At 40.2% G+C, this 16,231-nt stretch overlaps 1 protein-coding gene across 2 annotated transcripts in view; it reads left to right on the top strand.

The window, feature by feature from the left end:
* SGCZ (sarcoglycan zeta) overlaps positions 1 to 16,231 on the top strand; it is a 565,484-nt gene that overhangs the window by 407,003 nt on the left and 142,250 nt on the right. Inside the window, exon 3 of one of the 2 annotated variants that reach the window (XM_082238279.1) lies at positions 13,551 to 13,652. The exons of the other annotated variant lie outside the window; for it this stretch is intronic. Coding sequence (XP_082094405.1) covers positions 13,551 to 13,652 — 102 coding nt within the window. The remainder of the gene's footprint in view (positions 1 to 13,550; positions 13,653 to 16,231) is intronic. 2 annotated transcript variants of the gene reach the window in all.

Below are 16,231 nucleotides of genomic sequence, written 5' to 3'. Positions count from 1 at the left end.
AAGGGGCTAGGGCCATGCAAGCCCCTGGGAGCATGCTGGGGAGAGGTGAGGCATGGTTCCCAGTCCTGTCTCTCTCCCCAGGTAACTTACCCTTCCTGACTTCGTGGGGGATGCAAATGTCAGAGCTGTCCCCATGCGGGGGCAGTTAGTGCTACCAATGCCTTAGCAACCACTCACATTGCTGTATTTGAATAAAGTTGTGGCCAAAATTATGCCAAAAAATTAAGTGTCAATTGTGTTTTCCTTTGGGGTGTATTGGGGACCTCGACACGCAATTAGCTATCCTTCCTCTCACTTTATTAAGACTTAAAATGGGGAAAAGATTTTGGAGAAGAACAACTCTGGGAAATAATTTGGAATAATCTACCATTTGCATCCATCTTAATTAGAACATGAGAATATGCTTTAAACATAGCACATCACTGGCACATGTGCCCAACCAGAGTATGCAGAATTAATCCTAACACATCCAAACTTTGCTGGCAGGAATGCAATTTTCCTGGCTCTCAAGTACACGTGGTGATTTCCCCCCAAACTCAAAAAAGTTATGAAACAATTGATCAGACCCCAAATTAGCCCCCCTATCTTATTTTAATTCTTGGTGTAAGAACATAGCCAATAAAGACCTCATCCTCCATTTATTAACTGCAGCTAGATCAGTGATTGCAAAAAATTTGGAAAACTTTAAATGCAAATCTTTTTGAAGCCTGGATTTCAGAAGTATGGAACATTTTGGTTCTGGACAAATTAACCATTTCACAAAATGAATATTGATCTGGAAAGGGAAAGACTCAAATCTTCTACATGACATGTTATCCTTTTATTTATTTAGTTAAGACAATCAAACATGGTTTTCACCCTTCATTGACTCATGGATAGACACTTTAATTTGATTGCCTTTCTCGGAATGTCTAAAACTAAAACCATCAGCTGGTGTTTTTCTGTATAACTACTAAACTCTGTTTTCCTTGTATGAGCAGGTTTTGTTACTTGAAATTTAAAATCAATTTCAGAAAGTGCTTGCAACAAGTTTGCCCAAACAGGCAAAAATGGGAGGTGAGTTTTGGAGCATGAACTCATACGCAAAGGAGACATAATTTAGCCTCGTCCGTAATGTTTTCCACAACCCCTGCAGGTTGGCAGGTCCCAGGTCATGCTTCCATAACATGCTCCTTACAGTATTTTTTGGGCTAAGCTCTTAAACTCTCAATTACCACTTTTTAACTAGATATCTTCTTTTTTTCTGAAAAGTATTTTACGTTTGCTAATAAAGTTTTGTATTACAATTGTGAATTATGTCACATGGTAACACACACAAGCACTACAAATTGTATGTAGCTTGTTTCTTTGTTGGCAGTTGGATTAACCCACCCTATGACATGATCATAATGCCCTTTAATAATCTCACTACATGCCCACTGTCTGTTGTGTTTTTCTCCAACAGCTGCTATCTTAATTTTTGGAGTATACGCACTGCTAACGCACCATCCGCCAGTTCTTCACTCTCCAGGACTTTGCTTAAGCCATTTGCTAAAAAGCACATAATCAAACAGACCTTTAATGCAGTAATCCATCAGGCAAAGGCTGCAGATGAAGAAATGGCTGGAAAGAGAAAAGTCTTGCATGTCATATAATCATCACCATAGGGTGACTCTCAGAATGTCTAATGGCATAAAGCTGGAAGTACAAATAACACTATTTAAGTCTGCAACCCTTAAACCACTCACTCCATACTAGATGACTGCAAGATTTCAGCCCATATACTTTCACCTTTGTTTCAGTTTAAAAAAAGAGAGCCTTCAATAAAATATACATACCGAACCTAACAACTTGTATTTTGCCTGAAACAGCTAATTCAGCACAGATGACTCTTCCTCACACTTTAAATAGTCGTTTGTAGAAGAGAAAACAGCAGTTTGAGGTGAGCCAGGAGTTGAGGGATGAAGCCACAAGTCAGGGTCAAACAGCTACCCAACTGCTTAGGCAAGCTATGATATTTTCTATCATGTTGTCTTAAAAAAGCTGGGCAGATTTTCATTAGATATGTAAGCTAGATGCACATAGAACTGGGAGGAGATATGCTGTTACTAAATCATTGTTGTGTGGAGGAAGGATGGAATTCAAGGAAACCCAACGACAAACTTTCATTAATGCTCTCCCCTCACACATTGTGAAGTCCATGTAATTGGGTTTGATTGCAATAGTAAAAAGGAGAAGAGAGAGAAATAAGGGGGTAACAGAAAAAGAAAATGGGGCGTTCATGATCATCAGGGCTGCAAAGCATCAAACTCAGCCCTCTACAAACACCAACAATCAGGGCTTGCAAAGCGCCACATAGGGTACTATGTATAGGGGTTTGCTAGCACCTGAAAACCTGTTTTTGGCACAGCTGTGTCTTTATCTGCTCCACAGGGCTCTTTTTCAGCCAAAATTCAGTTCCGTCACCTCTCAGGTAGGCGAGAACAAGGGAGGCATTTGTGGTGAGTTTTGGCACCTCTTTTTCCAGAAAAATAGCACTAACTAACATCGTATGTGAAGTCAGGTGTAAGGGAGGTGAGGAGAACATGGCCAAAATGACCTTGTGGGCCAAATGAGGTTTTAGTGTGCCTCATTAGGTGCACAGGCCAGAAGTTCCCCATGACTGGCCTAGACACACACACACACACACACACACACACGTGTGTGTGTGTTTTACAATGGGTTGGAAAAAGGTTGTTTTGAGATTTTGTCAGAACACATAACAAAAGTCATACCAAAAGACAACTTTGAAGGATACTTCCAAAATGAGGGAGACAACGCTGCAATTGGCAACATGTTATTCATAAGGTTGATGTTGCAAATCAATAGGGCAAAGAGCTCCAAAAGGTTATCTTTAAGCGAGGTGAAAAACAACAAAATGGGAGATGTGAGAAACTCTCTTCTTAAGATAAGCTGATGAGGTCAAAGGGCTACCCAGAAGTAAAACCATAGTGAAAAGTTCACTGACAATGTCAGCTTTCAGTGTTTTGTGGCAGTGAAATACAAACTCTGTATTACAAACTGTTAAGGAAGTGACCGGGGGGATGAGCATGGTTATGTTTCTGATTTCTGATTTCTTTGCTAGTGAAACAGGGAAATTCGTTCTTCATTCTAAAATGTTCCTAATCATATGTTCTTCTCTGTCAGATTCTGAGAAAATAAACTTTACTTTTAAAGCAATGGAAATTGCCTTTCCCCATAACTGAAATTTGCAAGTCAGTATCTCATCATTCTTGGGTATTCTACATGCCAGAACCTCAGCCTTCTTAGCACTGGTGCCGGTTAGCCCAAGCCTAACCAAGTTGACTCATATGTAACAACATTGATTTTCATTATTCTTGCTTCCATTAAGTATGTTGAGGGCTACACCCGCAAACAGCTAAAAGTCTCCTAGAATAATTTATAGGAGGAATTTAAAACAGCAAACAGCATGTATCTCTGGTATACAAATGCCTTAAGGCTGTTTTTTCAACAGTTGTCCCCCAAGCCCTTCACTTTTCATGTCCTATAATAATAAATAAGGTTCGTTCAAAGCACTCTGTGTGTGTACCCAGCAATAAAAATATAGATTATATTCAAGCCATAAAAGCTAGGAATAAAGGCTTTGAGTTCTTCCATTCCAATAAAGTTTTTGCTTCTGTTTCACTGCTGATAGAATGTCGTAAATTTTGTCATATTCATGACACAATTATAGCAAAACATCTGTTTGTGGTTATGAACCGACAAAGTATACATACTTTTTGCTGATCAATAAAATGCGCAATAAATGTCGGGAAAGTTGACATCATAAATTAAACCCAATGATAAGATATTTGGATTCAAGGACAGTTAGGACAAACTGTGATGCTTACAGCAGTGAAAAGGACAGAGACTAAAAATTGATTTGGGAGAACTTATCTATAAACCCTCCTAAAATCCTTCTTCATTGACACTCTTCTAACTTTTCCTTATCTGTTCGAAGCATGGTGGGAATTGGTAAGGTAGAAAGACATGTCTAGCTTTGATTTATACAAGGTTATATTTGGAAAGATTTTCATTTCATTTTGTAGGGAGCTCTGCTGTTATAAGAATTTTTCATACAATTAACACAATGAACAACCAAACATACATAATGTAACACCTCATTTAGCCTGGCCAAGGGAAGACTTGTGAAGATGAATGATGTTACTTATATATTTTTTTTACATCAGAATAAGAAGTTACATGAAACCAAGCCTCACTATTCAGAACAGCCCAGCTTGCTTTTCAATTAATATCAAACAAGTTTGTCCTCTCCTGTTGCTTGTATACTGGTGGAAAGAGAGAGGATCAATGTTGCCTCCATCTCTCTCCCCATCCCAAGGGGCATAAAGTGATAAATGCATCCAGTATGGTTGCATCAGTCCCTCTTGAGTTCTGAAAACTATGAAGCCTCTAGGCAAAAGATTCCTGCATTACAGAAATAGCTAAGAGGACCAGTGATCAGGGATGATGGGAATTGTAGTCCCAAACATCTGGAGGGCCGGAGTTTGCCTATGCCTGGACTAGATGATTCTTTGTGGTCCATTCAAATTCTATAATTCTATGAGCCTATGTATGTTCCCTGTGTTGGCTCCATTGGGTGATATTCAATTCTATACTCAGAGCAGACCCCTTGAAATCCATGGACTCATTCTGGATATGATTTCACCCATCAAGAATCCTCAATTTATTCTCTGCTTATTCTTCTTCTTTCAGTAAGTGAGCCCACTGTATAGATCTCAAGTTTTGTTTCTTTCGGGATGAAATGCAAATGTTATAGTGTAGTAGATCCAACGCCATTTCCTTGATTTAATAAATCACCTACACTTTTGTGAAAAAGCATTAGCGTCATCAACTTTCAAGACAAACATTAGTAACAAATGCTTAATCTTAATAATGTCACAATGGAAAGTGATTATTTTAACTGATTACTTCTGAGTTGGGAGAGAATGTTATATCAAATTTGACAAATGCAAATTTTTACTTCTCGAGAAGAGTTTAATCAGTTTAATGTGTCATTAAATTAACTGGCATTCCTCAATACCCCAATGCAGCCACTGAAAGTCAGTCTGCTCATTCACCCAAAGCCCTGATATATTCAAAGTTAAGCTAAGATTGTTTTGGTAAAGGGAGTTGTATGAAGGTTTTATCATATTCTGTAATGTAAGGTAAACTTGCATTGTCGTTGATCCTTCAAAGTCCCATTGATTTGAATGGGACTTGAATGGTAAGCACTTACTTAAATTCCATTGGACTCTGTAGGAATTAGGGCAGAATTAACATTGCATGTGTATGTATGTACAAAAATAAAATATACAGAGGCTGATAAGTACATTCATCTGAACACAATTAGAAGTCCCCTTTGGGTCTACCTGCTTAGTGGCAGAAGGTTGGGGTGGTCACATGGTTTCATAATACTGAAGGTGGGGCCAGCACATGAGCCCATACACTTCTACACATGTTGCTTGAACACCCAAATAGGGCTATTGTTAGGCCCTTAAGTGTATTTAACTGTGGCCGGATAATACCCATAATAAATAATACTGTACTCTTCTAGCAATTATCGATGCTAGAGAAAGTGGAGGGACTTACTTGCTCGTATTTAGTAGATTGAGATAAAAGGTGTGTTTTATTATACTTGTTTCTCCCTCTTTGGGAGACCCAGAATGCCTTATTTTTAACTTGCAAACAATTTGTCATCCAGTAATTCACTAGATGGTGATGTATGTTTTTGTGTAGCTTAGACCTAAACACCTTTGCTTGGAAGTAGATTCTGTTTTAATTCCATGGAATCAATTTCCAAGGAAGAGTGCCTTGACATCTAACTTTAGGAATATTTTGTGTACTGTGCATCTCCAGACTGACACTTCAAAAGGGAGGAGGAAATCTGGGTCTAGTTTTGAAGATGCAAGATTCAGGCACATCACTGTCCTTAGCCCCAGTGCAATGGTAGTCTGGGATATCAAAGAAGAGAGTTGAATTGTCTGAAATGCAAGGCTAAGGCCATAAATTAAGACCTACCATTGTAATATATTTCTGCACATTTATGGAATATTGCCCCATCATCATCCCCTCCCCATCACTGCACTACATAAACCTAGGTGCATCCATGCATTTTAAAAGGGCCATCTGCCCTTCAAAGATTCAGAACGACAATCTGAGGTATAATTTCAATGGAGAAGAGAGGACAAACTCAAAACATTGTTCAGAGGTCTCCTTTTAACATACCCTCAACATGGCAGAAGATTATTGCTATCTATGAGCCTGTACATAAGTCTCATGTACATCAATGCATGTACCCGCTTAGCGTATTGTTTCTAGGATGATGTGATCTAAGGGCAGAAGGTATGATTAGAACCTTTTTAATATCTTGTCTTTTACGATGTTTCTAAATACACACTTTTCCTGACAAGTACAGTGTGGTATTTGACTTCTGCAAGTGTTCTTCCCTGCCTATCTCCACTAACCCTGATATGTGTAGGTTCAGCATGTATAGGTTCAACATCACACGAGTACATTTTGAAAACTGGCAATCTGGAACTATTAAAATCTACTAGGCCAAAGCTGGTTTCTAGTCTTCAAGGTCCCGTTAGTTAAAACTCCAGGGGTCTCATAATGTTAATCCCCCCTCCCGCTTTTTGGCTTTACTTTATGAATTCTCAAGTTATAATGAGAACTTTAAGCCTTGGCTTTGGCACCTTACCAATTATGGGCGGTGAGTGAAAGATAATTTCATTTCCAAAGGTATTGTGATTACACAAAAACACAAAAGCAATAATTCATGTTACCAAGTATCAAATAATTTTGCAGTATTGATTTTTTTTGGGGGGAGGGGGAAGCTAGCATTCTGGTATCAAGGTCTGTCAGATACCAAATAAGCAATTGTGCAATTCTTTGCCAGTCTGCCTGATCCTGAGGCAGTTCCTGAGATGCCCAGGATTTCACAAGAAATGGGGGCGGAGAAGAGAAAAAGAACAGTGTTGACAAGGAATAGGCACTTCCAGTATTCTTCAACTCCAGAAGTGTATTTTCACACTGCAGACACCATCCTGCAGTAACAGTTTCCCACTTATGGAGCATGTGTACACAAACACAGTATCATTTATTTTACATTATTTGTAGGCCACAGAATATTCCAGTGTGGAAGGTGGCTATTTAATACAACTGGAAAGCACTGAAAAACATTGCAAGAGAAACAGTGTGTGTGTATGTGTATATATATATATATATTACACACACACACACACACACGTGCGCGCTTTGGGAACAGCATCGAGTGTATGGGGAAATAGCTGCCTATCTGTCGTGTACAAGATTTGTGCCTATTAACCATGTGTAAGCTATTTGATCTTCATCCATTCGTATCAGGCCCACAGTTTAACATTGGAATCCTTACTCTTCGCATTTGCCTGTTGAAACTTTTGGTTTCCTAAGAAACAAATAGATGCTGTTTCCCAAGTTGTTGTTATTTGCATTTTCTTGGAGCGTGTCAGGCCAGTAGTTTTGTTTTACCGTAATAATAGTGCATTTATTCCCTGATTCCTGTTATCTTCCAAGTGGCAGCTCAGCTCTACGTTTTATAACATTTCATCCCCGCTAACACCTCTGTGTTGTTTTCATGTTAAAATTGTTTTCAGAAATACTATTTTTCTAGTTTTCTTTAACAACCATGACAAAATGGTGGAGTGTGCAGAGCATATGATTTGGGGTTCAGTAGCCTTAAGTAGGGCCATCCTGAGGCTCAAACCAGACATTACAAAGAATCAGGTGTGGGGAACGGGGACATTTTCATCCTGAGGGCCATATTCCCTGATTGGTCAACTTCCAAGGGCTTCATGATGTCATTGGTGGACTGTGCCATAAGCAAGAGTACATGGAGCCAATGATGCATCTCTTCCTACTCCATCCTCCATCTTGGCAAAAAAATAACAGAGGTATTATCATAGTCTGAAGACATGTTCCAACCCAGAAAACACAGAGGGATATAGTGGGTGGCCTGCGTAGAGCTCCCATCAAGGCTCATCTGCCCCTAGATTGTCCATCAGCTCTGTCTAATGGTGTGTATAAAATACTGCTTCATTCAGTTAGGGTTACTAGATAAAGAAAAGTGGCATTTTAAAGGATAAAGAAAATTGAGATTTTTAAGGCATTCCACATACCTTTGTTGCTTGAAGGGATTTTCAATGTGCTGACTAAAAAAGAATTAAACTTGTCCTCCTCCTGTCTGCCCCACGCCAAAATAATATTCTGCTTCTTTAAAAATATCCCATGTTCATTTCACATTTGCAGTTTTATATATTACATCCATCTGATGGGTCCTTAAAATGCTTATCATTTCCCTTTTTTCCCAGACCCAATAGCTTAAATGTTCCCTGGTGTTAGCATGAGTAGCATGATTGAATTCCATGAACCTCATTATTTTTCAATTTGTTGCATTCTCATGCCATAATTGATCTATTTCTCACGAGAGAGGAAATAGCTTTCTTAAAGATCTTGGTGTATCCCTATAGATTAAATAAATCTAAATCCTGCTGGATTTAATACATTTACTAAATCCCTAACAGGGTATCTTTCCTTTCTAACCATTTATAATTGTGAAAGTCTTGGACCTGATGCTATTCTGACTTGAACAGCCATCAAACGGAGAACAATTCAATTAGCATAGTCCTTTTAACACCTTTTTAGAATAAAGCCTTCTGTGGGCAAACCTACAGTCTTTCCCAGTGTCTGTTCTCCCTTCTTCAGCCTTTCCTTTATTAAACTGTCTTGTTCCCCCAGTAGCACACAGGCTGAAAAGATGGAGATTCAATCAGGCTGTCCTTGGGAATGGTGAAAGCAAAAGAGATGCTCTTCCACCCTGCCCAAAAGCAAGAGACCTCCATATTTGTCTATGTCAGGAGTTCAGCCTACACTCGAGTAGGACCCTGGCAGAGACACATGCCTGACTGGCATGTTCCCTCCCTCCTGGTCGATCGTTCGGGAGCTTCAAAAACTTTCTTCAGTCCGAACATCACAGCGACCGATGCCAACAGACACCGGCACACTTAGGGATCCGCAGAGTTTGCACATCATGCACGTGACAGACCTCAGCAACTCAGCATTTTGGCTAATCTACTTTATTTACATATAAACACACACGGAGCACTGCAACATGGCTCCCTCTCTCTCTAGCATCAGACAGCAAAGAGGGAAAATAACAAAGGACAATAGTCCCACTTCACAGAACACAGTAACACAAACATCCTGTCTTCATCACTTCCCACTCTGTGGAGTCAAAACATACACCGTCGTGTGATAGACAAAAATCCCTTGACTGCAATCATAGATCAGGAATTCTAACAGTCTGGTGGCAGTAGGTTAAGGAACTAATTACTTGGGATCAAAGACCCAGGAAGTGTTTTTAACATGGGTAGGTGCTTAAGGTGATTATTACACAATATTACACTAAAAATGAAATTGAAAAGGGATCCCAACTGTACCGAAAGGACACAGTTCATGAATAACATCTGCACTGTATATTTAAAGCACATCTAACACCCATTCAAATGGGTCCCCAAGATTCTGTCATTGGTTAGGACTCGGTTTCACCTGCTGAGCAGCAGTCTGAAGGAGCAGAAGGCAAAGTGACTCCACCTGCTGCTGATCAGCCTTCTTGTTCCTGATGTGAACCAGCTGGCTCCAGCTTTCTTAAGCAGGTATTCCAGCCTCAGTCAGTTGCTGGAAACAACTCCGGTCATTCCTAACCAGGCCTTGCTGATTCTTGCTTCTTATGACCTTAGACCCTCAGCTTTCTTGACCCCTGGATCATCTGACTATGTGAACTGAGATGCTCCTGACCTTAGGACTGGACTGTACCTTGTATATGGAGTCTGCCTCCAGGCAGGTACCCCCCCCCCCGAGACTTGGCTGGTTGGCTGGCTTCTCCCTCCACTGAGCTCTGCCCTGGCAGCCAGATTCTGAGGGAAGTCATGGGTTGCCACATGGAAGGGAGAGCAAGCTTGTTTTCTCCTGCTGAGGAGGGTAGGACTTGAACCAATGGATTCAAGTTACAAGAAAGGAGATTCCAACGTAAACATCAGGAAGAACTTTCTGACACCAAGAGCTGTTCGACAGTGGTATGGTCTCCTCAGGAGGTGGTGGACTCTCCTTCCTTGGAGCTTTTTAAGTAGAGGTTGGTACAGTCTTCTGTCATGGATACATTAGCTGAGATTCCTGCACTGCAGGGAGTTGCGCTTGATGATCCCTGAGGTCCCTTCCAACTCTACAATTCTGTGAGTCAATTAATGGGTGCTAAACAGGCTTTAAATGTATGGTGTGGATGACTGTCTTTTTCTCTCCTAACATTGTGGCCCTGTTTAGCTTGTCTTGGCTCCCTCCACATCTAAGCTCTCAGGGCATGGAATGCAAGGTGCTGTAATCAGTTTGTGGGTTCTATAGTTGCAGTTCTTTTGTCATTAGCCTTGGCTTCATCAGCAGCCTGATCACCTCAGGCTTAAGATTAATAATAATAATAATAATAATAATAATAATAATAATAATAATAATATAATTTATTATTTATACCCCGCCCATCTGGCTGGGCTTCCTCAGCCACTCTGGGCGGCTTCCAAAAGAATATTAAAATACTATAATACATCAAACATTAAAAGCTTCCTGAAACAGGGCTGCCTTCAGATGTCTTCTAAAAGCCTGGTAGTTGTTGTTCTCTTTGACATTTACCTGTAGCCATAGAGAGTTGACAACCCAGTTAGCGTCTCCACCCCCATTGTTCTACCCGGACACTGAGGTCCAGCACCGAGGGCCTTCTGGCAGTTCCCTCACTGCGAGAAGCCAAGTTACAGGGAACCAGACAGAGGGCCTTCTTGGTAGTGGCACCCACCCTGTGGAAACCCTCCCACCAGATATCCAAGAGAACAACAACTGCCAGACTTTTAGAAGACATTGGAAGGCAGCATTTTTTAGGGAAGCTTTTAATGTTTGATGCATTACTGTATTTTAATATTTTGTTGGAAGCCGCCCAGAGTGGCTGGGGAAGCCCAGCCAGATGGGCGGGGTATAAATAATAAATTCTAATAATAATACTAATAGGCAAGGTAGCTATTCCCTGCTCCCTACCCATGTTGGAAGATCAGCATGACCTCTGGTAGAAAATCATATATGTACGGACCATTCTTATTTCAATGTGACTAGCTACTGCTCTACTTGTATTAGATGTACCTAAAGTTTTGCTATTCACAAACACAGGAAAATGTTATTTTCAAAAGGGAAAGAGTTACATTTTTCGTCTCATGTTTAAATCGAGCTCCAATTCATTCATCCTATTAAATTTTAAATATTTTGCATTTGAAGCTCTGCACTAATATTTTATTCTAGAAAACATTTCATTATTTCAGTTGGTGTGATGTGCTTTGGAGAAATTGTCCTCATAATGTAACTCTTCAGACTCAGTAGGCAGGCGTTAGAGGAGAAGGGAGGATGAATCATTGTTGAGAAGCTGTATATTTTAAAGCTGAAATCAATGTACTTACCAGTGATTCTCAACAAAAAGCAGTTTTGATGTTGACAATTTCCCACATATTCTTTGTGTGGTCAGTATATCTATATGTTGCACTTGTCTGAATATTGGCATCCAACAGTTTTTAATATCAGGCATGCAATGGTGTTCAGTACTTAACAGTATAGATGGCTGACATGCAGTAGTAAATTGCAATGTTGTTTCAATCTTCCTACCTTCTGGGAACATTTACCATACAAAATCTACCAAGGAACCTCTACATGTTTGACAAAGGATCCCAGGGCATTGCATAGGAATCTGGAGAACATGTTGTAGGGCAGCAATGTGAAACCTGTGACCCTCTAGATGTTGGTCTCCCAGTTCCCATGAGTGGATCTCCATCGCTCAAATTACATGGGGGTTTGTTGCATCTCACTATCATCCATTGTGAACTGAGAGTGCATGCCCAATATCTTCCTGGAAATCAGTTTCAAAACTTCTGTTGTGTCACATTTAACAATATTTTGTGCCAGTTACAGAATAATATTTAACAGTAAGAGAACATTTGATGAACAGTTGGACATGTAATGATTGACATCTGCCAACATTTCATACAGAACAAAGTCGGGGTGTCTAAAAGCAACACCCCTTATGTGTTGTAACCCTCTGCCTGGCAAAAGCAAGACATTCACCATTAAAAAAAATGCATATTTCCTCTGCCTTGTAATCTTGCCTTGTATAGGCAAGTTGAGGGAGCCACACTGTATAAAATACCATTGTCCTTCCATAGGCTCTTATTTATCTAGCATATTTATCTAGCATGCTCCAAGGAGCTCAAGACAACATGCATGGAATCACGCTGTTTTATCCCCAAAAGAACACTCTGCAACTTCACAGTTTATACACTGAATTTTCCCGCAGTGAAAACACAAATAGTGAAAAAGATTTCCATGTTCTTGTTTTTTAAAAAAAACAACCCCTCAGAATATGTACCAGGGTATGTCCATGAACATGGGTCTGTCTGCATTTTCTATGCTTGGTGTGCTCCAAAGTAATTGTGGCAAATCCATTTTCTGAGTGAAGTGGCCAGGAACCTCTTTATTGGGAATCTAAGAGAATCCTTTGACATTTGTATAGAGCTGTTGGACAGTGGAATAGACTCCCAGACTCCCAGAAGAGATGGTGGACTCTTCTTCCTTGGATATTTTTAAGCAGAGGTTGGATGGCCACCTGCAAAGTATGAATTAGTCGAGATTCCTGTACAGTGGTACCTCTGGTTACGAACTTAATTCATTCCGGACATCCATTCTTAACCTGAAACCGTTCTTAACCTGAGGTACCACTTTAGCTAATGAGGCCTTCTGCCGCCACCACGCCACCGGCGCACGATTTCCGTTCTCATCCTGAGGTAAAGTTCTTAACCCAAGGTACTACTACTGGGTTAGCAGAGTCTGTGACCCGAAGTGTTTGTAACCTGAAGTACCACTGTACTCCAGGGTGTTTTGACTATGACCCTCGGGGTCTCTTCCAACTCTATAATTGTATGATTTTATGTAACGTTAAATTTGAAATGTCATACGAACTATGGAGTAGTATGCTATTCCTGTTGATCACAAGCTTCTCACATACTTGCAAGTTCGAATCTTCAGGCTACAGATGGTTTTCCTCCTGGTACCTCTACATTTCCAGATAAACATGGGCCCAATCTGTATTACTCTTATAAAGGAGGACAACCTAGAGTTTTATGAACTAGGTAGCTCAAACTATAGAAAGGTACATGTCAAAGAAATATGTCTTGAAGTTTTTAAAGTATGTTGCCAGTAGGCAATGTGCCTATCAAAAACCGTGACAGATGTGCATTCATGTCATGAATCATCTCATAATCAGACAGGCATACTCACTTCCCCCTGCACTTACATTGCTTTTAGCATTAACCTTCTAAACCTGAGGTTTGATGGGAGTAAGTAATGCATTGTATATAGTGATTAGCTGCCCAACTCAACGGCATATACATACATTTGTATATTATTGCTTCTAGGATGGAATGGGGAATCTGAGAGTCACCAAAAAAGGAATTCGACTTGAAGGTATATCTGAATTTCTACTTCCATTGTATGTGAAAGAAATCCATTCTCGAAAGGTAGGTTGCTTTGCTTAAATAAATAACAAGTTTAAGGCTTTTCTCTCTTTTTGTTTTTGCTTTTGTTATTTTCACTGAAAGTATTGGATTTCTAAGATACCTTTAAATTGACATTTAGGCGAGGAGTCCAAATGCGTTTCCTTCTGAGTCTTCAGTGTAGAGGCACATAGGGAACTTAAAGGCTAATCTACCTCAATGATAAATTTTCACTTGACTATACCTTGCAACATTTCTAAGATGAATATTGGTTGTGCTTGCTTATTCTGTGTGAAAGCGTAGTTCCTCAGAGTGACACGGACAGTTATGACATAGGTAGCTGATGTGTGAAATGGCCCAATGCATTTTGGAAACCTAAACTTCAAATTGTGTTTTTCTGCTGCCATCACTGTAAAAAGAACTTGGGGATTTTACAAATTTCATACAGATTCTACTCTTGAATGCAACCAGAGGTTCAGAGACATATCACCAGTCAATACAAGCGGCTAGGAAGCTACAATGTGAGAGAAGCTATTTCCTTCATGTCCTGCTTCTGGCTGGCCCGTCCCATCAGGACTCCTCTAAGTTAAATGACTATGTATTTACTCAAAAAAAGAAAATAAAAAAGAAAGAAAGCTAATACTATAGCAGTGAACTACCGGTAGATATATATTGGGAATGTATCATTCAATATTCAACTTTTAAGAATTATCTAGTAGACATCATGAGCAGATTGGTACATTTGGAGCATATGCTTGGCCGTTTCCCAAAGAATTTATTTCCAATTAAGTATTCATGCTTGCATCCTTAGGCCATAATTTAGCGTAGATGTAAACATGCTTAAGCCTATTGAAACCAACAGGCCTAAGCACGCACTGGTGTGTGTCCACTAGGGAACAGCTTTATAATAAAACAGAGGCTGGGAATGTTCTAATATGAGAAGTATCTCATCCAAAAGTACATTAGCTAAAGCAGCCCATCACATTATTGTTTAGTATGTAATTGTTTTACTGCTTAAAGTAGGCCATTACAGAAAAACAAGAGACATTATAAATTCTGCAGAGCAAGCCAGCTATTACAATTCTGTCATGTGGCAACGAAGTTCTTAAAGATATATTTTTAGAAGATCTTGTGTTTTGCTTTCTTCGGTTCAGGAGTTCTTTCTAGCCTGCCAATGCTAACCAGTAATCAAGGAGTGAAGCAAAAATGTTTTGAGTCAATGAAGTGTAGGGAAATTTAATATACATTGCTGCTTGTCAGGAATGAAGAGCTATTTAAAAACTTGTCAGTCCCAAGAAAGGCTACAATAAGCACTGATATAAATGCCCGCTGAAGTTGTGTACATTTTATAAGCTGCTGTCCTAGGCACCAGCCAGGGAAGGCACACGTCTGAAAGATACTTTTTAATTGACAAAAGTACACAGAAATTCCCACAGTCCCCCTCCCACACCTCTAGGCCCTAAGCAGCTGTTCCCAGGTGTTTGTCCTGCAGAGCGCTTGCAGCAACAATGGGACCACACAAACCCAGCTTGTCTTCTCCTACATGGAAACTATCACTGCTCTTCTTTCTTCAAGCCCCTCCTGGTTCCAGTAGACACTGGGGCAGGGGGGTGGTGAGGATTCAACTGGCCTGTCCCTCGCCTGAACAGCCTCTTCCTCTGACACATCCTGCACACCCACCTCTGCCAGCTCTGGCCATTCCTCTTCCGCTGAACCTCACAGCCTTTGCCAAATTCCACAAATCACTGCTCTGCTCTCCAAAGTCAATTCCCAGGCTTCCCACCTCTGTCACACACTCATCAGAGCCCTGCCAGACCCTGACACCTGCCCTCATCTAACGGTATGCTGGGAAGTCTGCTGTTTCCTCATTCAGAGCCATGTTTCTTAACGTGTGACTTGCACAGGGACAGTTTATTAGAATTGTGTCTCCAATGTAATAAGCAGTCCACTGGTGGCCCCATCCGCTCTGAATCAATCCTGATTCAGATTGCACTGCCATGCCCCATTGGGTGGGGTGGAATATTGAGAACTTATATAGGTCAGATTTTTTGTAAGCCACTTGGGGAATTGGTTTCAAAGATGGGATAGAAATCCCATGGGGAATAGATAAAATGGAAATTTCATGGCTTAGAGATTGGGATGAAGGAGGGCCTCCATCCTCTTGTCTCATTCCTTTCCACTCTATCTCTTCACAACACAAATCTTCACCACTACTACTACTACTACTACTACTACTCCCTTCTGATAGCGTTTCTCTGGCTCTCTTTCCTTCCCTCTCCGTTCCCTGCTCACGTTTGGATGGATAGCTCAGTCTGTTTCAGGTCTGTGCCAATTTCACATAATCATGGATTCGTATTAATAAATCCATCCCATCTGGTTTACATATTAATCAACAATTTTTGAAAATTATACAAAACTCTTATTAAATGCATGTGTTTATAATAAATACCAAATTTAGATACATATTCTAGCACAAAATTTAGATTTTTTTTGTTTTGTTTCAGTTCATGCATATCTAAGTGTGTGTGTGTGTGTGTGTGCGTGTGTGTGCAGAAGGGGAAAAAAAGCATTGCAAAATTTGGAGAAGTGCAAAATCCTAAGAC

The sequence above is a fragment of the Podarcis vaucheri genome (genome assembly GCF_965113315.1).
Source record: "Podarcis vaucheri genome assembly, chromosome: 9".
Classification (NCBI taxonomy): domain Eukaryota; kingdom Metazoa; phylum Chordata; class Lepidosauria; order Squamata; family Lacertidae; genus Podarcis; species Podarcis vaucheri.
Note: the sequence above shows the minus strand (reverse complement) of the source record. Positions and strands in the feature narration are given on the sequence as shown.